Genomic DNA, 24,223 nt, shown 5'->3' on the forward strand with positions numbered 1-24,223 from the left:
TTCAAAATGCAATTAATCCATCAATATAAAAGTTATTTTTCATATTGAAAATACACAACAAAGTAAGTTGATTCACATATATGACAGCCTCTGAACTTTGTCAATACTAATCTTATATACAGGCATTTGACTAAAAATACATTCAGTAGTCGCTCCCAAAATGAATTCAACGAGTCATCTTGTTAATGTTCTAAATGAATTATGTCTCTGTTTGTCATTACCGATTAAAGAGTATCTGGCGCCACCGCACGGTTAAAATAAACACATTTACAGAGTACATTGCTATTAAAAACGGCTTTTAAAAACTGTCCATGATTCAGTTCATCAATGCCGTCAAAATGATTCATTTTTCTGTTTTTGTTGATCACAAAGTACAAAGCAGATAAGGGAAACTAGGATGCCGGGTGTATTCAGAGCGCCGCCATTACTGTTTACAGTGCTTGGAATGGTGCGCTGTGATTGGTTGAGCGGATATATCGCACTCTGCAGAGAAGGGAGACTGGCGTTTGTCACATTTTGGAAAGAAAGGGAGAAAACATGACAGAATAACACGACTGAAATCGCATTTGGCGCAAAATTAATAAATGACTTTTCAATACCGACCAGATTCAATACTGATTTTGGCAGAAACTCAATTTAAAAAAAATAAATTCCATTTTTGGAGTTTTAAAAAATGGAACCAAACTCTTCATATATATTGTTATACCGCCCAGCCCTAATTTCATTACATATAACAGAGATATCTGAATCCCCTATATCTGAGAGATTTAGATAACCGTGCTAGGTCACCTGACCTTGGCACAGAGATCAGAATGTCTAGTCAGAAGTCCTGGCCGCATGGTTTGTGAACTTCAGCTAGTCAAAAAGGTTATGATGACAAGTTGACCGTCGGCCTCTTGCCCTTATGTTTGCATAACTGCATAATTGTCAGACAAGGAGTTTTAACTCCATGTGTACTAAACACACAGAGCAGGTATAGTGCATAGAGGAATGTTCTGGGTTCAATTAGAAATGTCTGAGATTAATTTAGTTGATTAAACAATACTGCTACTGCTTGTCAACTTGGAAATACTAGTCATTTTTTTTTTTTTTTTTTTTTTTTCACATTTAATGTTTTGCATTATATTACTTTTAAATTACCGTCATGCTAATGTTACATTTTAAAATTAATATATTATTTTGAAAAGTGTATATCTGGAATGGAAAATAAAATCATTTCATTTTACCTCAAATTTTGCATGCGTTCATTTTCTCTCGCTGTGGGCTCAGGGAAATGTCCACTCGGAAGATGAGCAAGGTGAGGGAGGATTTTGAAAGCCTGAAACAAAAGTTTTCCGTGTTCTTCTATGCCATGTTAAACTTGTATATAATTAAGCTTGCGTATAGGCTTATGTTACCGTTTATGAGGGACAATAAGGTATGAAATTTTATATCGGATTAAAGGAGAAACATTATGAATAAAACTTACTTGACACTTGAACAGTTGCTATATCAGCTTCCTTACGAAGAGAATAAACATAATGTATGGTTGTCAGTACATGTCAAGCTTTTCTAGTGATTTTGCCGCCCGTTAACGTGTACAGACACTTTTCATACATGAGAAGCTCGTTCAAACCCAGACAAGCAAGTGGTTGCTGTGGTAATGAACAACAATATCTTAACGTGCTGACTTATGTGGACTAACTTTTATTTGAGGAAATCTGTTTATAATAGGTTATTTTGAACGTATTGGTCCTGCGTTGCCTTTGATTCAGTTGATTTGAATAAATATGTCTATAATGGCTAACGTTGCTTAGTTGAACACTTAAGTTTAATATACAATGGCCTGGACTAGTCGGTTGCAAAACGTTAATGAAATTAGTCGTTGCACACATCCCTAGATTCAATACACCACCTCACATTTACCTCTGAAAAAAATCATCTCACCATAAAACCAGCAAAAATCAAAATTTAATTTCCCTTATTTTTACATTTGGTTTCCCTTTGCCATCATCTAATGCTCATTTAAAGTTCATCTTAAATAAAAAATTAATAATAATATTGTTAAATTTTAAAATATATTTATTTTTCATACTGTAATGTTGTGATGCTGTAATTCACTTGTAGAATTTAAGTTTTAAAAAAAAAATAATTTAAACACAATAGTATAGAATTGTATACCTGTCATTTATCGGTTATCGGCTATAATATGAAAATGATTATTGGTTTATCGGTATCGGCTAGAATTTTAATATCGGTGCATTCCTACTTACCAAACATGTCTATGCGAAGTTATTGTATATTTATCACCTTATGTCATGAACATGTAACGCCATAAATCAGATTTTTGCACAAGAATACAAAAAATGACGATGTACACTGTAAATAATTTTTTTTTAATTTTTACAAAACCAAAGTAAACACCTATTAATTGGTTCACATATGGTGAAAAATTGTAAAAAACATTACATTATATGTAATTTTACCTCTAAATACTGTCATATTTATGACTTTTGGAAGTAAAAACCTATGAATAATCATATTTATTGAAAAAAACAGTAAAGGGACATTCCCAGAAGTCCCTGCATGACGCAATAACATTTTATATAATTTTGTTTCTTTTATTATCAGTAATTAGTTCATTGTTAGTTAATGTTTATTGCATTAATTTCATGTGTGTTACCCTGATGGTGTTTTGTTTTAGTATATTTTAAGGTAAAAAGCAGATTTTGATAGTTCAAGTAGAGAGCTATATTAGCATTATATTAATGAAATATACAGTTATAAGTTATAAAATATACAGGCACCAGTATGCCGTCCCATAACATTGTCATCATATATTTATTTATTTATTTACGCTGAATTTCTGGCAACCACAGCTGCTTTTTTCCCCCTGTGTAACTGTCCACAAAGTATGGTTTATGTGGAACAGACTTTATGTGATTTATGTCTGTAACAAACAACCAGAACCTTTTCCACCTACAACAGTTATCCCACCACAAAGGGACACTCCTGAATGGTTTGCCCCATAGACTTCCATTGTAAGTGTAACTGTGATTTTTACAATCTGATCGATTGAACCCTGAACATTCCTTTTAACCTACTGGACTTTTCATTATAAAACTAGACAAACATCGCATTTCGATCTGTGAACGTTTCATATTGGATGTTAGATAATGTGTTAGGTCACGGTAATCTGTAGTTTGCACCGATTAACAAGTCATTTTTTCTTTCTCTTGGCTGTTTGTTTTCTTTTAAGAAGGAAAAGACTTCTAAACTGTTGAAGACTGATAAAATTGAACTTGTGCAGGAGTCTGTGGGGATGATAGAGACACAGACTGGCCCTGTTCCCTGCAGTGAGCACAGAGAGCGCATTAGGGATGCAGTGCTACAGAACAGACCTTTGAAACTCCAGGAGACGATCAGTGGGTAATAGAGTGATGCCATGCTCCACTGCTCAGGGGAGATGAGAGGGCGAAGCAAAGGATGAAGGGAAATTGAAAAACAGGGGTGGAAAACCGATAAAGAATGCAAGATGTGTGTGTCCGTGTGTGTGTTTGCAGAAAAAGCAGAAGTATCTATTTTGAGAGGCTCACATTACTTAACTGGTTTATTACCTGGAGTCATTAAGTCAGACTACCAATAAAACTGGCATAGATTAGCTGCTGAAGTGATAATGCAAACACTTCATTATATAAAAAAAACTGAATACTCCATACTCTCTCTTCTCTGGCCTTAAAGCCAGCATGAAATGGCATTCACAGCCCATTTTATTTCCATAATGTAATGTTTTTAACAATACCTAGAAAGAAACATTCATGTGTAAAAAGGACATGGATTTTTGAATTTGGATTTTTTTTTTTCTTGCACCAAAAACCGTCAACTTGATAATACTAAAAAATGTTTATTGAGCAGCAAATCAACATATTAGAATGATTTCTGAAGGATCATGTGACACTAAAGACTGGAGTAATGATGCTGAAAATTCAGCTTTGCCATCATTATTATGATTAGGCAGAATGTTAGGCGGGATAGTTTATTTGATTGTTGTGATTCAGTATTTGCTATTATTGCCATAACCATTATTATATTAATGTCAACTGGATTTAATTTGTTGTGTTAAATTGGCAAGATTTTAGAAAGGGCGCATACAACTGTAGCATAATATGTTTCGCGTAAATCATTTAGCATATACAGTAGCAATAGCTTGTGCGGCCTAGGTGTCGTCATTGAAAAGAAAGTTGTTTTGAAAGTTGAAAGTTTTTACGTGTTTATGAAAGATAATGAGGATAGTTGTTCTTTGATAAGATGATGAATGTGCGTTAGGTAAACAGGGTCAGTTTTGATGTCATTGATGTACATTCGATCTAACAAAAATAAGCAACAGTCTTCAGTCTAAGTCTATGGGCCTGTTTACACCTGGTCATGTGTTTGTGGGTCAGTGATGTGACGGTCATATGACATCCAAAGTATGTAAGGTAGTACAACTAGATCTCTTTTATTGAATCCAAAAGGTTTTAATTATATTTTGCTACATATAAAGGTATTTTAAAGATTTTGAAGTGTCAAAAGGTCATTCGGTTTAACCGTCCAAAGGCCAATACAGCCATTTCATTTGTGATTAAAATATCTTAAAATGTAATAAATGTATATATTTTTTATTCTGCCATGATTTTATAACATCATATATCAACATAGTGCAAAATGGTATTAAAATTATGTGTAGAAGCCGTTGCTTTGTTATGAGAAAGAATGTCTGGAAAAATGAATTTCATTGATGTCATTCGGAGTAACCAATATAAAGGGACCATTTTGGATCAAGTCATGCGGTCAATATCATGTGACAGGATGTGACATCATTCAGACACCTGCAAAGGACCACATGGTCGTGAAGCAAAGTTACTAACTCTCTCTTAACTATTTTAAAAATTCATGTTTTCACTTGCTCATACGCATGTCCCAAAACATCAGATAATTTGGTACAACCGCTATAAAACATGGAAAATGTTGTAATATTTAAAAACTTGTACTGAATATAAAATGTTTGATTGTCCTTTTGCCAGCTAGCTAGCTAGATATCAGCCTGTCAGCATTGTTTTAAAATATCATCATTCAGTATAACCAAAAGTGTCATTCATTAAAACCAAAATTTTGGTTAAACCAAATGACTTTTTTGGTGACAAATTTTGTCCATCTTGTAAAAAAAAAATGACGAAAGCAGTGCTAATTGATTATAAACACCACATAATCTCATTGTTAACACTTAAAACTTCAAAATTAATATTTATCCGATTTGTTAAAGATGTTCCATTTACACTTAGCCACATAATCGTGTCTCTGCAAAACATCAGCTAATTTCAAGATCAAAGGCTGCAATAGGAGAAAGAGCAACATCAGCACTGGTCAGATAATTTAGTCCAACTACTTTTAATAAAGATGATGCTTCAGGATGCGACGCTGAACTTTAATTTGCGGCAGTTTGTGCATCGGCTTGCTGAAGAGATGCTCATCTGCCATATGTGTGGCAATGCGTGTTGCAGTAGCGCCGTCATATCTGGCTACTACACAGGTTTCATTTTTTACCATTTTAGGAGGTGTAAAATTTACATGTGGTTTCAACAACCAGATGTGTTTACACTCCAGTTTCGCTTTAGGAGGTGGTTTGAGTGATTGGATTTAAATCCATCTCAAAGCGTTTTTGGAGGGCATTTTCACGATTGGATAGCTGTCCGATCAGAGAGAACTCATAAAGTGACCAGGTGTAAACAGGCCTTATGATTTGAGGTGACAGTGTTGGTTGGTGTATCAGAAAAGTTCAGTTTTTTTTTTTTTTATGCAAATAGTTAGGAACACACAGACGGCCAATAAGTTTGCAGACAGTGACGTTCATTTGATCTGACTCCTGAACTCCTACCATCGACCAACTTTAAAGCATATACAGCAACTTGGTGACCTTCAGCGATTAAAGTACTGTTGGTGTGTGAATGTTCTTTTAGAGCTCTTATGGATGTCTAATTATTGACCGCTTGATTCTGTGAACATCACTGTCAATCTCAGGACAGTTTAAGAATCTATACAGATTAAATGGTAAACTTCGTGGCCTAATGGTTATTGGTTAGAGAGTCGGACTTTTAACCCAAAGGTCGTGGGTTCGCGTCTCAGTACCGGCAGGATATGTAGGTGGGAGGAGTGAATGAACAGTGCTTTCCTCCACTCTTATTACTCACAAATGAGGTGCCCTTGAGCAAGGCACCTAACCCCCAATCACTCCCTGGGTGCCGCAGTAAAAATGGCTGCCCACTGCTCCGGGTGTGTGTTCGTGGTGTGTGTGTTCAATACTCACTGCTGTGTGTGCACTTGGAGAGCACAAATTCCGAGTATGGGACACCATACTTGGCCACACATCACGTCACTCGCTCACTCAATATAACTGTGCACCATTAACTTCTGCTCTGAGAGATAAAGAGTTTTGGTGGAAGGTCATTCTCTCAGGTCTTGTTCTATTGCACAATGGTGTGACTGTCGCGTTTCATTAAAAATGACACGTTTATGATGTGATTTATTGCTTTAATATGTTTCCACTCAGGCATGTGAGAGAAGGGTTTTATGGCATAGAGGAGACCCCCATCTAACAGCTGCTGATAACACCTCACCCTTGTGTCTCACCTTTATAAATTAACATCTTGAGACTGTGTGTGGCGGTTATTGCTAAATAAAAATAGAACTGTGTGTGAGAGAGCGAGAGGGAGAGCTGCCCTCATCATGGGTCACTGGAGCTCTTGTCTGGCTTATTGGAGATGAATAGTGTAAATGTATATTTATAGAAGGGCTGCTGTAGAGTGTGAGTCCTTGAAAGGCAGTTTATGCTCTCCAGAGGAGACAGTGTAAAGGGGAAGGAGACAGAGTTCTTGTAGTAAAAAAAGTCAATAGGTGAATTTGTTATGCACACTGAGATCACAACTTTTCCTTTTATGATTAGAGATTATTTTAATGGGCATATTTACTTAAAATGCTTTTTTTAAATGAAAATTCAGTTTTCTTATTTAAATGTAAAGATATTTTTGTTGTGATTTTTGTGTGTGTTTGGTTTTGGTGTGTCTTTGCTTCGTCTTTTGTTGAAAGTCGGCGTGTGGCTGTGAAAAAGATTTGTTTGTACGGATTTTGGCACTGATTTAGTGTTAGAAAGTTAGCTTGCACTCTCAATATAATCACTGTATATTTGTTTGGTTGTCCTATCTCCATGATTACTGTTGGCAGAGTTTAGGAAAATGACTACTTGGAGAAGAAAGCTAAATCCTGACTCACCCTTTGTTCTGACTGTTAATATTCTGGCAATTTTGAGTTTTTTTTTTTTTTTTTTTTTGAGTTTTTTTTAAGAGAACACATTCATACTTTGATTGCATTTTTTTTTTGTATGTCACATGACCAATTTACTTGTACATGAACATTTCCCTTTAAACAAGCTGTTTTTTGCTACTGTAACTTTAAGACTTCTATACGTAAATTACCTCAGTTTTTATTGGCTGACCCCATCTTACCGGTGTAGATTTACTGTTGTTTATCATGGGATGCAAAGCTGTGATTATTAAAGGGGTCCTGTTATTTAAATCTTCCTCTTCCTTTAGTGTGTAATGTTGCTGTTTGAGCATGACAAAAGTCTGTAAAGTTACAAAGCACAAAGTCCACTCCAAAGTTTTCTTCTGGGAATGTGCACATCACAATATCCCTCACTGAAATAATTCCAGCCCAAGGCACATGCAAAATAAAGGGGTGAGGCCTGTTTGAGTTGTTAGTAGTGTGTTGAAACTCACGGTTATGGTGAGTACATTTCTGAAACATGCTGAAAGTAATTGACCAAACAAAACAGACACGTCAAGCTGACCAATCAGAGCACATTGCACTTTTCGGAAGGAGGGGCTTCATAAAGACAGGAACTAAACGGACTGTTACTGACAAGAGAGGTTCTGCAACAAAGTAAAATATGTGAAAAATATTGTTTTTATATGCATGAAAGCATGAAAACCTAATATTCTAGTACACCCAAAAAACAAAATGAAGACTTTGAAAAATGGCATAATAGGTCCCTGTTAAATATTTTAATGTTTTAGTATTGTATATTTAATGTTTCTAACATCAATATCAAGACTTTTCTAAATAGCAGTCTTGGCTACATCTGAATTTGCACACTTTTGTGCATGTAATATAAAGTATGTTAGCGTTATCATTTAAGCTGCTTTTCCACCTAAATTACCCAGAACAATTTGTCTCAGGAACATTTTTTTCCCCCAGACCTGTTGCTGTCTGTATTTCCATCGCGGTCTAAAATACCGTGAAGATTAAGTCCGGTGACGTTGGACTGCGCGCGACTTTCCAGTTCTCGCAGGATTTCGTCCTCCGCATATAAGCTTAATAAATCCTGAACCTCGTTGTCGGTCCATCTGTCATATTTTTTTAACTCCATTGTTGATTCGGATAGCAAACAGCTCTTACTGCACGCACCCCAACAGACTTTTAAAAATGGTGGTTGAAATAAAATGCTGCGTGGAGTCAACCAATCAAAATGCTCCGTGAACTCAACCAATCAGCATGTTCAGCGCCCAAGTCCCACCTCTAAAAGTTCCTGAACTTTGAAAAAGTACTACCTCGTGAGCAGGGACCTTCTGAGGGGGAAATTTTTACCCCAAACTTCATTTAGACCCTGGTCCCTGCGGTTGAAACACACCGAGTACCACCCCAAAGTCCCTAGTTCCTGGGGAAAATTTCTGCGGTGGAAACGCGCCTATACAATACCTTAAAATTCATTATTATTAGACAAGTTGAAAGAGAACATCACAAACTATTTTGTTTTGCAGTTATGGTCAATATTAGCTGAAAAAATGCATTAGCTGAAAAGGATGCAAACTTTGAAAATCCACAAAAATATACCATCCGGCCATACTTGGCATACTATTTTCAGTGTAATTTTGATTTGGGATGCATATGGCTTCTTGACTGAGACTGATCCACCACCATTCTACACTAAAAACCATAGTCCATCTCCCAACTGTACAATGTTCCCTATGCAACTAGAAGACAACCTCCGCACAATCATCCTTCAGAATGCTGAAACAGAAGAAGGTCTTCTTAGTACACACAGTGCTGCTCAGAGCTCTGATGAAGGGCCTAGTGTTGAGACAGAGCAGGCACCGCCTCTGAATACTGCGAGTGGGACTGTAGACATGTTAAACCAGCTTTGTTAGAGGCAAAGACAGGATCTACAATGCCAAGAATTTGCCCACTGTTGCCTAGTGAGGAAACGGGGGACTTGGCTATTTGAGTCAGAAACCTGAAATGTAACATACCAAACATTCTGCAGCTGTGTGCAGCTGATAGTGAGGGCAAATTCAAATGCTTTTGCCTCAAACTGAGGCCCTGCTGAACGTCAGTGGGTCTTTGATAACTTTCAGTGGCTTTTAACTTCCTTTTGATGGTTAATATGCTGAATAAAAGAGCGATCCTTATTGGATTGTGGGAGGAAGTTATTAAGCCGAGTTGAAATTACGGCACGAGTCTGATAGTGTTGTTGTAACATGCCGCTTGAGGCAGCGATGTAACGGAGCAGCCTTGATCACTCTCTCTCCACTCACAAATTTGTTGTAGTACGCAAATAACTTGCATGAATTATCATGTATAATATCAGATATCAGATGTGAGCTATTTGTGGCAAATTGAAGGCTCGGGCTATTTTAGGATAGGTGGTGCCTCTTGCTAAAGATGTTTGTGGGGAATATTTCATTTCTTTCTGCATTTAAATTAACCAAAATATCAGAGAAAAATAGTAAGGAAACAACTGAACAGTAAGAAATATTTGTAGTGGGACAATTCCGCTTAAATTGTTGATATGCTGGGTTAAAAACAACCCAAGTTGGGTTGAAAATGGACAAACCCAACGATTGGGTTGTTTTAATCCAGCGGTTGGGTTAAATGTTTGCCCAACGTGCTGGCTTAAAATGAACCCAAAATAGGTTGGAAATTAAAAATCTGACACATAATTACTAGAGGCAACAATAATAATCAAAAGGTGAACATTTATTAAATGTTTATTAAACGTATTAATAAATGTTCATTTATTAAACATATTAATAATTGTTGATTTCCAACATACTTTGGGTTCATTTTAAGCAAGCAATACAGTAATTTTTAAACAATAGTTGGGTTAAATTAAACTACCCAGCAGGTTGGCAGACATTTAACCCAATTGCTGGGTTTGTCCATTTTCAACCTAAATTGGGTTGTTTTTAACCCAGCATTTTTTAGTGTGTAGGAAAGACAATTTGAGCGGAACTGTCTGACTACAAATATTTCTTACTGTTCAGTTGTTTCCTTACTATTTTTCTCTGATATTTTGGTTAATTTAAATGCAGAAAGAAATGAAATATTCCCCACAAACATCTTTAGCAAGAGGCACCACCTATCTTAAAACAACCCAATTGCTGGGTTTGTCCATTTTCAACCCAACTTGGGTTGTTTTTAACCGGGTATTTTTTTTTTTTTTTTTTTAGAAAACTCGCTTGTCTATTTTGATGATGCAGTGAATTTGCTGCTTACTGAATATACTGTGCACTTACAAATATTTGTAAATTAGTTCACGTTTTGCAACGACAAACATTTCAAACAGCAATATTTCCACATGATTGAATTACGTTTAATTCAATGAGAGACATCCATTTCTAATCTCATAAACTAAAAAAAAATCTGTTATTTTTCTAATTTTATCCAAGTTATCTATAAAAATTACTAATTTGTTTGGACTGCCAAAAGTCAGTAAAATAAAGCGATTTTAAAATTGCTTGGGGTTCATTTTTCATGCAGGAAATTCAAGTCATTTCAAGGTCAAGTTTAGTGCATTGCATTGTGGGATACAGTATTTTCACACAGGTTTGTTGTATGGGTCATTCTCACAAAACCATTAAATGATTTTAAATATTAAACATGCATTTTAGTAATATATAAAAACATCATAATAAAGGCAATATTGTTCTCTACACTGAACAAAGAGTAATTTCAACATATAAATGAATTATTTTTGTGTTTTATTATATTTTAAGCTGAAATTCTCATTACCGCATTTGCCAATAATATAGAAATAATTATTATATATTATAAAAATAAATATATATTAAATAACAGTGGAAAAATGAAGTGTCCATGACTGATATTCTCATCCTCCGCAACATTTTTAAGGGCTCTTTACACACACGCACAAAATTTAAAAAAAATCTTGATTTTGAATTAAGCAACACTTGTGCTAGAACCTCAAAGATGGCTACCGAGTAGACAGATCTCTTTATATTTATCCAGTTAAAAGTTAAAAATTCTCTTATCAGACCATGTACATGACATTTTGATTATCATTACCGCAACAAGTGTTTATTTAATATTTATTTAATAGATGGAAAAATAGTAGTTTGCTTTTAAATGCATGTGCAGAATATATACAATATGTTCTTTCAGGTTTGCCGCATCATTCTGAAAATATGTCAGGTTTCATTGAAATATAAAAAAAAATAGGTGGTAAATTGTGGAAGGTGTTGCAGTAATGAGAGAAATCAATCAAAAAAAAAAAAAAAACTGTTCATTTAAAAGTAAATATTATTTCAGAATTTCAAGTAACTTTCCATGACTGTTAATAATCCATTTTTAAAAATGTGAAAATGTATTTGCTTTTCTAACAGTGTTGATGTTTTCAGACTGTTGCGGTAATGAGATTTTTTAGGACTTGTTTTGGAAAATGTTCAAAAAGGTCTTAAATTATAAGTAAATGTTTTTAAATGAATGTTCACAAATACTCCAGACTTTGTTTCTAATGTCTGAAAAAAAAATTTGTTAATTAAAGCATTTTTAAAATGTTCATGTTTGAAATTTTTAAAACCAAGTTTTCATGAGAATCACCCGTATACTGCAGTGCATATTTTGCATACATAGCATTTGCATAGTGCCCACAATATACATACTAGGCCTATTTCATTTCAGCAGTATGTGGTATGTTGTACCAAATATAGCCTTTTTTTCCCCTAACTTTTCCCCTCTTTTGCCTTCTCCATAGATACTGCTTTGTGGTTACGCTGGGATATCTCAGTTTCTGCCAGGTCACCAGAATCTATGTGTTTGACTATGGCATGTACTCAGCAGACTTCACTGGGTAAGTTATTTTTGCACTGAAATCATCATTAATAAAAACTGAGTGAAAATATTTTTGCTGACTGAAATAAAAATAAAAACCAACATTAATGGGAAAAACAAACTAAACTAAAATACATTTTCACATCTCCAAAACTAACAAAAATAAAATCCTTTTAGTTTTTAGTATTTTAGTACCTTTTTAGTTTTAAGTACTGGGGATTTTAAGTAGGTTTCCATGTCTGTTGTGAAAATATGCCTCATGTATGCACCTCAAAATATCTTAGTACCTATGGACTGAACATAAGGGAGAAAAAAATCACTGTTCGTATTGTACAATATTCTCAAGAATCTGGATAAAATATGCTTGCATTCGGCTTTATGTCGCACTACATCGAGACTCCAGCTCTCCTCAAATGAAATATACATGTTTACCACAGCGAGAGCAGGTATATCAGTGCTAGTTTTACCTCAGGATCAAAGTGCATCAGAATCATCTACACCAAGGGTGAGCTCAACCCTTGAGAAGCTGTGAAGAGATGTGGTCAGTGCAGCTGTATAAATAATGAATGTTGAATAGCTTGGTTTGAAAGAAGTGGAGGCTCTTACATACATGTGGATCCAATCGATATCAGCTGTAAACAGGATCTCTCTCACATACACTCTTTCCTTTTCTCTCTGTCTCCAGGCCCATGATGGTCATCACACAGAAGATCACAAGTTTGGCGTTTGAGATTCATGATGGTATGTAACAATTTTATTAATCTGATGAGTTTATACAACACCATTTTCAACTAAGAACAGGAAACTTTTTATGCGTTTTGGCCATTCATTTACATGGCAATGGCGTTTGGGGGCCTGAAAAACAGGTTTCAAAGTGCAAGTTTTTGTGTCATGCACATGCGTATTATGTGTTCAGTCTATAGGCGCGTAGTGTTTCTTTACAAAGTGGCATTGCCTTCATGATTGAAAAGTAATAATGAATTATATTATAAAACTGGCATGATTTCTACCTGAAATCTTTCTACAGCTCCATTGCTTCTACCTATGACCATGTTAGAGGCTCTAGGAATTACATAAGGGCTGTTAAACCCTGCTGCTACAGAACGTCCTCGTATGCCATTGATTTATTCCACTGCTGGCGCTGCACTCTTGTGAGTGGGCCAAAGTAGTTAGGGCTGCCAGCTGGATGTTGCACTTCACAGACCTCACTACCTCATCCAACACACTATATCGCTTATTACGCAGCTTGGTGAGATCTGTTTAATGAGATACTAATTGTGCTGCATCACCACATCATTTTTGCATAATCTGGATCATTGATGAAGGAGAATGAGGGCGATTTCAAGTTTAATGGACTTTGCTTCCACTGAGTGTGTTAAAGAGACAGTTCATCCAAAATGAAAAACCATATTTGAATATACACTACCGTTCAAAAGTTTGGAGTCAGTAATATTTACATTTTTAAAGAAATTAATATTTTTCATTTCCTTTTTTTGAGCACCAAATCAGCATTTAGAATGATTTCTTAAGGATCATTGACACTGAAGGCTGCTGAAAATTCAGCGTTGCCATCACAGGAATAGATTACATTTTAAAATACAGCTGCGAGCAGCAATTACCGGCGTTCAAGCACTTTAAGGCCTTTAAGCACTTGTGTAAAAAGGTATAATGTTTTATTTAGCAAGCTTGTAACCACCTACAGTAGATCTTAGATGGAGAAGACCATTTACAGCCAAAACAGGCAATTTATTAAGGAAATATTCATTTTAAAGCTTTTTAACAGTTATCAAGGTTGAGCCAAAAACCTATGATTAGTTCACGAAAGTTGGTTTTTGAAACAATCTCCAATATTTAACGAACGATTCGATTGATAGTGGTGGTTGCAAAGTTGCTCAGAATGAGGAGTTCTACCATATGGTATGAATGGCGTGGGCGTGTGCGAAAAATCTCATGATATACAATCCTTTGTATATCCCCCGGTGGCTGATTTATTTCAAATTTTTCACAGGCCTCTAGGGCCGTGAGTCAAACAGGCCCAGCGAGTTTCGTTCCAATCACCAATTCTGTTAGCCTTGTCTGACAGCCGCTTGAAATTCATTGGCTGACGGCGGCCGTGTTTTTCGAGATAAGAGAATGTCTACGAGGACAATCTCGGCACCTTGGACAAAGACACCGCATGCCAGTTTTCAAGTCAATCAGACTGACTGTTGCGTAGCTATAGCCGTTTTTAAAGTTTTTTTCATTTTATAGCACCACCAATTGGCCAGTCGCAACGTCCTTATTCGCGCGACCGACAGCCTGAGCCCGTACACAAGTGTACCGAGTTTGGTGGAATTATCTCATTCTGTTCAGAAAGGTTGGCTGTTTTAGTAGAAGTGGCCACGCCCACTTCGAACGTTTTGGTGTCCCGTCATGGGTGTAAATCGAAATTGAGTTTTTTCAATAGTTATGGACAATCAGAGAATCTTTCTGCACTGGTTTGGTTGCGATCAGGCGAAAAACCTACGACTAGTTCGCAAAAGTAGGTTTTTCAAAAAATATTACTGTTACCTTCGTAGTTATGTATTCACATTATAGGGAAATGTCTTATGTAACTGTTTTTGTTTATCTTGTATAGGCTAAATCAACTCCAGTGAGAAAAGTGATGCTTACTAGATAATTATGTGAAAAGGGTAGGCATAATAATCATAGGCTTCAGCCTACACCTTTTTTGGTTATTAGGTATATTTTGTAAATTACTTTAAAAAAAAAAAAAAAAATACTGTATTTTTGATCAAATAAATGAAGCCTTGGAGCATAAAAGACTTCTTTCAAAAACATTCATACAATCTTACCGATCCCAAAGTTATGAAAAAAAGGCAATGTCAATTTTTTGTCTTAGATTTGAAAATAGTGTATCTGTCAGTTACAGTATATAGTACTTTTTGTAAATTTTGGAACTTGACAGCCCCTGGTCACCATACAATTTCATTGGATGGAAAAGAGCTGCTTTGACTTTCTTGCAAATATCTTCTTTTGTGTTCCACACAAGAAAAGCATTTGGAATGACTTGATGAGTAAATATTGGCAAATTTGTCATTTTTGAGTGAACTATTCCTTTAAGCACAAAGGAATGAGCAGCAGAGGAAGCATGATGGCAGGAAACCAAGAGGAACCACTCAGTTTTATCAACGAGTGGCGAATATCCAATGTAAACAAGGTGACTGATAAGCAAACTAGATTGCGCGGCATCCTAGCATAGTTTTTAGACACTTGTTCAGCCACACAGCTAATCGCTTTGATATGTGACTGAGTCACTTTTAGTGGTGGCATTACGGTCACCACATTTCCTTTAACAGGGTTTATGGGAAGATTAAGAGAGCGCATCCCATTTCTCTGAAGCAGTAGCTCACAGAACAGCTGGCCGAAACTGCAGCCCAGCACTTCTGAGCTGTCTCCGCATGACTTGCCGTTAGCTCTGCATGCGCCGCTCCACTGCAGACAACACACATGACATATTAATCCATGTGTTTTAATGAAGTTATGCAATGGTTTCCTCCCTCCACCACTTTATGGAGAACTGAACTCAGATTGAAAGTGTGGCAAATGACCTTTGTCGTTATTTTTAATAAAATTATTATTATTTTTAATAAAAATAAAAATAATTATTGTTTATGAACTTTTTTTTTTTTGTCAAATGCTTGAGATAATACAGAGGTGACAGGAAATTATTGAGGTGTAGAATGCTGCAGTGCCAGTAATGACATATTTTGTGTAGACCAACCTGGAAATTGGCATCACCATGGTTCCCTCGATAAAATCCCAAAATAATTTTTCCATTGACTTTTGGATTATTGCAGAAAATAAGATCTGTGACCATCAAAAATTTGATTCTTACACATTTTTTTCATCATGATAATATTTACAAATGAACACAACTATTATGAATTTTGAAGGGTAATAGCCAGAAGTAAAAAGCTAAACGTAGGCCATAATCGAACTACGCCACGGTCACATGACTTCAACACCACCACCGAGATTCCGACAACTCTTTCAGTCTTTATGTAACCCTTAAATGCATGAATGTTTCGTCAATCATTACACATTCGTTATTACACTATATCTAACACGAATGGCTCTCTAACTGCTACAATAGTATAAAACTCTTTATGTTTTAATAACAATTACAAAAGAATAAAATAAAGCATATTACGTTAACTTTTGGAACTTGGAAGGGTTCAATGTGAGCAGATGCTTTTTACCATCATCACTGTCATTGTCAGAGCTTATTTCCCCAGTACATTCAGCATCTGGCTCATATTTGCGCCATATAAACACATTCTCAAATCTATCTTTTCAGAAACTTCAAAATCAATATTTTGATCGCTGACAGCTTCTTCACCAGATGACAGTGACATTTAATATTTGATTGATTGCGTACAGTTCTTGCTCTTCAGTAAATTGCTGAGCCATTTCAAGTTTTTATTATTCTTTTGTTTTATGCCTGCAGTAATTATGAGTGAAACGTCACATCATCATTGTGTATCAGACATTGCCACCTTGAAGAATAAAGGTGAATTGAGTTTGAGTCATCAGAGATTCAATTGTTGCGAATTTTGAATAAGCGAGAAATTACATATTGTGCCTTTTAATTCTGGCATTTAACCAAAAACTCTGACATCAGGATGTGCTAAAATGCTAACTCATTTACAGATTTTGGCCTACAAAAATACGTCATCCCTGTGGCACTCTCTAGGATCTGATTTAAACCTGAGTCTTCCGCATTAGCACCATGTCTCAATGTGTCTGTAGTTATTGTTCTAACAGCTACGGTTCTGTTGTAATGACATGCAATTCTTTTTGCTATTAATAGTAAATTTCAATGAGTCTGTGTAGGACCCGAGAGTGCTGCCCGGTGAACAAATATCATGAGGTGTTGTTGATGCTGTCGCATTTGCTGAAGGAAGAAGAGCGGGATTGTGTCTGTGTGTACATGCTGCTGTTGGTTATGCATTTCCCAGCAGCCATTAAAGCCTGCAGAAGCTGATAGGGTGACTAATGTAGTTGTCGGTGCATCGACAGAGATGAATGAGGAATGGCTTGATCCGTTTTCTTCACTAACCCCGGAGACTTCACGCTCCAGAGTGGAGCAGAGCAGCACACAGACTCTTAATTAATGTCTACAGTCAACGGTTGTGTGTGTGTGTGTGTGTGTGTGTGTGTGTGTGTGTGTGTGTGTGTGTGTGTACACAACCTGTAAGATTCTGTAAGGGTCTACGAGTTTTTGTAATGCTTTCAAAAGAAGTCTTATGCTCACCAAGGCTGCATCTATTTGATTAAATGTACGGTTAAAAAAGGAATATTGTGAAATATTACAATTTTACATCAATTTTAATATTTTATTTAAAAAATGTTATTAATTTATTCCTGTGATGGAAAAGCTGAATTTTCAGCATCATTACTCCAGTCTTCAGTGTCACATGATCCTTCAGAAATCATTCTAATATGCTGATTTGATGCTCAAGAAACATTTATTATCATCAATGTTGAAAACAGTTTTGCTACGTTTGTTTTTCTTTGATGAATAGAAAGTGAATTTGAACATTTATTTGATATAGAAGTCTTTTGTAACATAATAAATGTCTTTACTGTTAATTTTGATCAAATGAATGTGTTCTTGCTGAATAAAATTATTCATTAAAATAGAGAGCAAGATAAAGAGAGACATGCATTTAGTAATTATTTGCATTTATCATTGTTTTAATCCATTGGGGTGGGCGCTAAAGATTTAAATATACTGCACTCAGTTTGCTCTCACTAAGCCTGTATAATAAAACAATTTTGTATTTGACACATAACTTTGAAAACGCTGAATGTGTAAGCACAGCTACGTGATATTGGTGAGTGTGTGTGATTCTGCATTATCACGTGGGCTTCATTCACACATATTTGCTGTATCAGAGTATAACTGCTGTTTCTGCTGGTCAGTGTAAACCACAGGAAACCACTTGCCTCAAAACACACACACACACTGCTGCATTATAATCAAACAGAACAGCATTTGTCATCTATGTTTCTCAACTCCTAAATGTTTCTAAATTATAGTGTCTTGTGGAAGTGTTTCTGATGAGTTCGGACCTGTTTTATGTGTTTTTCCCACAGGTTTGATGAAGAGGGAGGAGCATCTAAAGCCCAATCAGAAGTATCTTGCTGTCAGGTATGTGTGAAAGGTATGTTTGTGGTTGGGATGAGGTCACTCATTTAATTTCTGCATCTTTTGAAAGAAAATCAACTTTAAACCCACACTGACAACAGTCAAAATGTGTATATACGTGTGTGTGTGTGTGTGTGTGTGTGTGTGTGTGTGTGTGTGTGTGTGTGTGTGTGTGTGTGTGTATATGGGTGAGATTTGCTGTGGGGATTCCACCCCCCCACCCCCCACCCCCCCGGTCTAAATATCCCTGCCTCTGCTGAACTATTTTTATCCCCGGTGGGGATAAAAATTTATCCCCTCTCAACAGTAATCAATGCTACTTCACCAATAGACCATATAAAATATCTAAAATAAAGATTTTTATATATATATATATAATTAAAATGCTTCAACACGCACACTAAAGCAACAATAAAATCAGAAATGGACTTTCACTGTTAGCGCTCCTGCTCTTGTGATGAGAAATGACACTGACGTTTAAGTTACCATCCTGGTTCCGGTGGCCTTAATCCATGCGTGGCTTTTCAAAATGTCTCAAAGCACAATGGTCACATAATAGTCTATTTCAACATGAAAACTACAGCTAACCAAATTAAAGAAAAGTAAAAATGATTTAGAGCAGCATATCATCAAATTTCTTTTAGGACCCTCACAAAAAAAAACTTAGAAATATTACAAATGAGAATGGGACTGCAGTAGCCACTGTTTTAGGATGGAGGTGAATTCCCATGCTGACTCAAGACAGCACATTGTATAAAATATTGAAGTTTATAAATAAGTGTTTTTTGGCACATCTGGCCGATAGGCGCTATGCATTGTTCGAAAATCGGGTTTTAATTCTGGCATATTAAATTAGTGTTCGATGAGCATGCAGGGATTTTTTTTTTTCTCATAACAGCAGAAAGAACTTAAAATACTATCGTTTTTGGTCATACAGATAAGAATAAGATATCATTTCAAACTGTAAAGGGTCTTCTTTTATTTGTATACACTAACAATAACAGCAAAACATTGTACTTTTGTAAAATAAAGAAAAAAAAACAGGATGCGCTTTCTTCCGTCTCTCTCTCCTTTCTGGAGAAAAAAAAAAAAAAAAACGTAACTTAGTGTATACTTGCCTCAGTCACGATAAGAAATATGTCTATAGAAAGCTTGAAATGTGAAATTTAAATGAACCAATTCAAATTGAAATCAATTATTCTCTGATTATGTAAACTGTATGAAACCAACGAGAGGTACAGACACTATCTATATAAATTGTGACAACTCTGAGCTCTGAGTAGTTTTGTCATGTTATTGAATATGGCAGTGTTAATGTATTTGGTATGGACTTGCTACTCCTAACAGACACACAAAAACGCTGCTGTGAGCATGTAAGATATGCTGCTGCTGCATACATAGACAAACATAAATCCCGTAGCAGATCTAGGCAGGTGGAGCTGGGGGAGGTGGAGGATTTCAGAGAAGCTCTGCAGGACCAGCTTGCAGCAATCACTGAACCAGCCTATTTAAATGCTAAACAAGAAAACTCTTTGATTGCAGGATCAGCAGAGGCCAATCAGCTTGTTCCATTGATAATGATGTGATTGTTCGCAGATTGCATGTGAAGGACCTATCAGCCTGCGCCCTCTAGAGTTTCATGACTGAAGTATATGATATATATGAATAAAATAAACATTTAGTGAGATAGATATATATATACATTTATTTTTTATTTTTTTTGCATACATGCTTGCAAAGTTTTAGAGGTTAAGATTTGTTGTCCCTCTTACTGATCAAATGGTTGTTAGTCCCCTCAGAGAGTGCACAGCATTCTTAAATAACAATAATTTCAAGCGTAATATTGCTCTGCAGTGCCCAAATAGCAGCATAGCTCTTGGAGAATCATTCACAATCAGGCCCTGAAGGCTGTTGCCAAGCAACTGAACATTCCCGCTGCATCATGTGAGCCGATTTCCACACAGGAAGTCGTCAGGATTCCGAGGTTTCGGAAGTCACACCCTATAGTTAATGAGTGCAGTTTTGAACAATGTTTGTACCACAGCCATGTGGTCACAGAATGTTAAGCAATATGTCAATGTTTACTGTACATACTGAATGACTTGCATTCTTGATCAAACATGACACAATGTCATGTTTGATCTTTGCTAAAGTGCAGGTCACATATTCTACTAACACATTCACGACTGAGACCTTAGCAATCAAATCAGATTCCTGTAATCGTACTGTAAATCTCCTATATATCATTCAGTTTAATCATTGATCAGCTGTTTTCAAGAAGTAATAAGAACAGTGTGACAAAATGCTACTTGACTGTTCATGACAAATGTGATGGATTCATTTTTTTTGTTCAGTTTGTTCAGACAGTTCATTCCAGTGAACTGGTTCAAAACAAGCAATTTATCAAGAGAGTCCCAGACTTCCTCATTGTGGCATTTACAATTAGAATTATTATTATTATTATTATTATATTTATTTATTTTTGTTGTGAAACATTTAGTAAGATACTGTGATTCATGACTATAGTTTTCAGCTCAGTTATTTAAAATTGGGAATTTTCTTATTTTATTTGTCATACATTTTTCATTTCAAATTTTTGTATCAGATCAGCAATACAAAATATTGAAAAAATATATACATATTTATTTATTTAATTTGAATGTATTTGCCATTATATTTTTATTTTATTTGTCTGATTTTATTATTATTTGTCATATCATATGTGATATTTTAAAATATGTCATTAAAATATATCTATGTAAATAACATTTATATGTAAATAACATTTTTAATATTTTAAACTGTCTTGAATTTCTAGCTTGTAGCTCAGTTTTTTTCAAAAAGCTTGCTTAATTGTAGTTAGCTTGTCGGTAGGCTAGTTTCAAAGCTGCTTCCCATGATTCCTTAGCCTTCATAAACTAATTAATGGCCTTGTAACATTAAATGTCTTTATAACATTCCCTGCTTGCTTAAATATTTAAAAACAAACATTATATTAATAACGTTAATATGTTAACATTTGTCCTTTTTCATTATTATCTCCTCTACATAGCAAATCATGTTTTGGTATTTAACCTTGGTTATGTTTGTTACTTAATTCACTTTATTTGGTGGGTTATTGTTGTTCTGTCCTTGTGTTTTCTGTACAGGAAGATGCCCAGTCTGCTGGAGTATCTGAGTTATAACTGTAACTTTATGGGGATCCTGGCTGGCCCGACCTGCTCCTATAATGATTACATAGCCTTTATAGAAGGCCGATGTTATGAGCCCAAGCACCTGGAGTCAAACGGCAAAGAGAACGGGAAATTCAAGCAGAATGATCCTTCACCTAAGGTAGTGTACTGACTCAGTTCTCTTGCTCCCTCTGGTGACTGAATAGAGGTTAAAGTCAGAGCAAGTACTGCACACATTTGGGCTCTCATATACTGTAGATTTATTCATTTATATATATATATATATATATATATATATATATATATATATATATATATATATATATCTCATCATTCATATATATATCATTCATATATATAAATAAATAAATATATATATATATATATATATATATATATATATGTATATATATATATGTATATATATATATATATATATATATATATATATATATATATATATATATATATATATATATATATATATACATTTACACACACAGTGCCAGTCCAAGGTTTAGACACATTACCATTTTTAATGCTTTTGAAAGAAGTCTCTTATGCTCATAAAGCCTGCATTTATTTTATCAAAAATACAGAAAAAAACAGTAATATTGTGAAATATTATTACAATTTAAAATAATGGTTTTCTATTTTAGTATACTTTCAAATATAATTTATTTCTGTGATGCAAAGCTGAATTTTCAGCATCATTACTCCAGATAATAACTGAGCATCAAATCAACATATTAGAATGATTGCTGAAGGATCATGTGACACTGAAGACTGGAGTATTGGCTGATGAAAATTCAGCTTTGCATCACAGAAATAAATTATATTTTAAAGCATTTTAAAATAGAAAACCATTGTTTTAAATTGTAATAATATTTCACAATATTTTTTTCTGTATTTTTGCTTGATGACCATAAGAGACTTCTTTCAAAAACATTAAAAATAGTCATGTTTCCAAACTTTTGACCTGTACTGTATTAATCCAACATGAAAAACTGTGCCAAACAGGAAGGACAAGAATATAATGACCCCTTCAGGACAAGTTTTGCCAGCTGAAAAACGATGGTGTGACAGAACCAGTTTTGCAGTCCTTACAAGGAAAATGCTTGTAAGGACTGAAGACAATGATGTGCACTGACAAGACTTTAGATTTAAATGGACAGAAACTGAAATTCATTTTGTGCTAAAAAGTTGCTTTATCCGTTGTCTTATGGAGTTTTTTTTAATGTCATTTAAATAAATGAATGAAAATCTTCATAGGCAGGAGCTCATATTGCTCAGGCTTGCTGAGTGGAGAGTTTGTTTTGAGTGTAGCTCTGGACATGAACATTTTATATGCATTTCTTCCTCAGGAGCTTCACAATGGTTTTAGTTTAATGGACATTTTTAACCCAACTCTCCAGTAAAAGCTTCAGACTTCTATAAATATTGTCAGTGATTTATGGGTTTCATTCTCAATAGAAAAACATTTGTTGAATCAGCTTGCTCGCATGTTTCACAAGAGCCTGAGGAAGTTGCATTCACAAATGAATTTCCTATCAGAGACTCTCACCATCTCTTTGCTCTCTTCACTGATTTTATAGCAAATAAAAATTAGATATAATTTTGTCATGATTATGAATAAACATATCCTAAAGACTATTGAACATCCACACTATATGGAGTAGGTTGTCACAACGAGACTGGTGTTTAAAGACGCTTAAGAAAGAAAGAAACATGTAAGGTTAAAAAGGGCACTTTTCTATAACATACACTACAGCTCAAATGTTTAGGGTCAGAAAGAAATTAATACATGATTCATCAAAGACGCAATGAATTCATCAAAAGTGATAGTAAAGACATTTATGTTACAAAAGATACTGACACATATCCTGTTTTCACCCAAATGTTTAGGTCGACTTAAGCCATAACCGACTGTATTTACGTGAGATACTCCACACGATGGACATCTTGACAACTATGTGTGTATTTGACCATTCAGGCGCGAGGAGAACTGATCGCGCGCAAGAAAGAGAGAGAGCGCGCAGGCGCGAGAGAGCGCTTCTGGTCTGTGTTATTCAGCGCGGTTCCGCCTATCCCGCCTTCACTAATCGATAACGAATTGTGATTGAAAGAATGCAGTTCGCAATGTGTGGGTTGTCATCATTAATTTTGAAGTATTTCCACACACCTGAGGCTGACATTGTTTCTGCTGCTGCCGCCGGTGTCTCTGTGCACGGAAAATTCTGTCAGTTATGTCACGTGAGGTATCGGTTTTTGGTATCGGGGGTATTTTTACGAGTACGAGTACATGAGCTTGGTATCGGTATCGGTGCATCCCTAGTTTCCACAAAAAGTACTGTTTTCAACATTGATAATAAGAAGAAATATTTCTTGAACACCAAATAAGCATATTTGAATGATTTCTGAAGAATCTTGTGACACTGAAGACTGGGGAAAAAAACAGCTTTGCCATCACACGAAAAAATTACATTTTAAAATATATTCAAAAAGAAAACAGTTATTATAAATTGTAATAATTCACAATATTATAGTTTTATTACTGTATTTTTTTTATCAAATAATTGCTGTCTTGGTGAGCATAAGAGGGAGCATAAACCTTCAAAAACATAAATCTTTTTGAACGATAGTGTATCTGTATTTAAAATGTGATAGTGTTTTCAGTGGCTTTTTAAACAATGTAAACTACTGTGGCACAGCTTTG

General features: G+C 35.3%; 1 protein-coding gene across 1 annotated transcript in view; it reads left to right on the forward strand.

Annotated features, from left to right (window-relative positions):
- LOC127498252 (lysophospholipid acyltransferase 2-like) overlaps window positions 1–24,223 on the forward strand; it is a 72,038-nt gene that overhangs the window by 36,295 nt on the left and 11,520 nt on the right. Inside the window, exons 4-7 of the mRNA XM_051867399.1 lie at window positions 12,065–12,160; window positions 12,827–12,882; window positions 18,283–18,337; window positions 21,484–21,667. Of these exons, the coding sequence (XP_051723359.1) occupies window positions 12,065–12,160; window positions 12,827–12,882; window positions 18,283–18,337; window positions 21,484–21,667 (391 nt within the window). The remainder of the gene's footprint in view (window positions 1–12,064; window positions 12,161–12,826; window positions 12,883–18,282; window positions 18,338–21,483; window positions 21,668–24,223) is intronic.

Source organism: Ctenopharyngodon idella, chromosome 17 (genome assembly GCF_019924925.1).
Source record: "Ctenopharyngodon idella isolate HZGC_01 chromosome 17, HZGC01, whole genome shotgun sequence".
Taxonomy (NCBI): domain Eukaryota; kingdom Metazoa; phylum Chordata; class Actinopteri; order Cypriniformes; family Xenocyprididae; genus Ctenopharyngodon; species Ctenopharyngodon idella.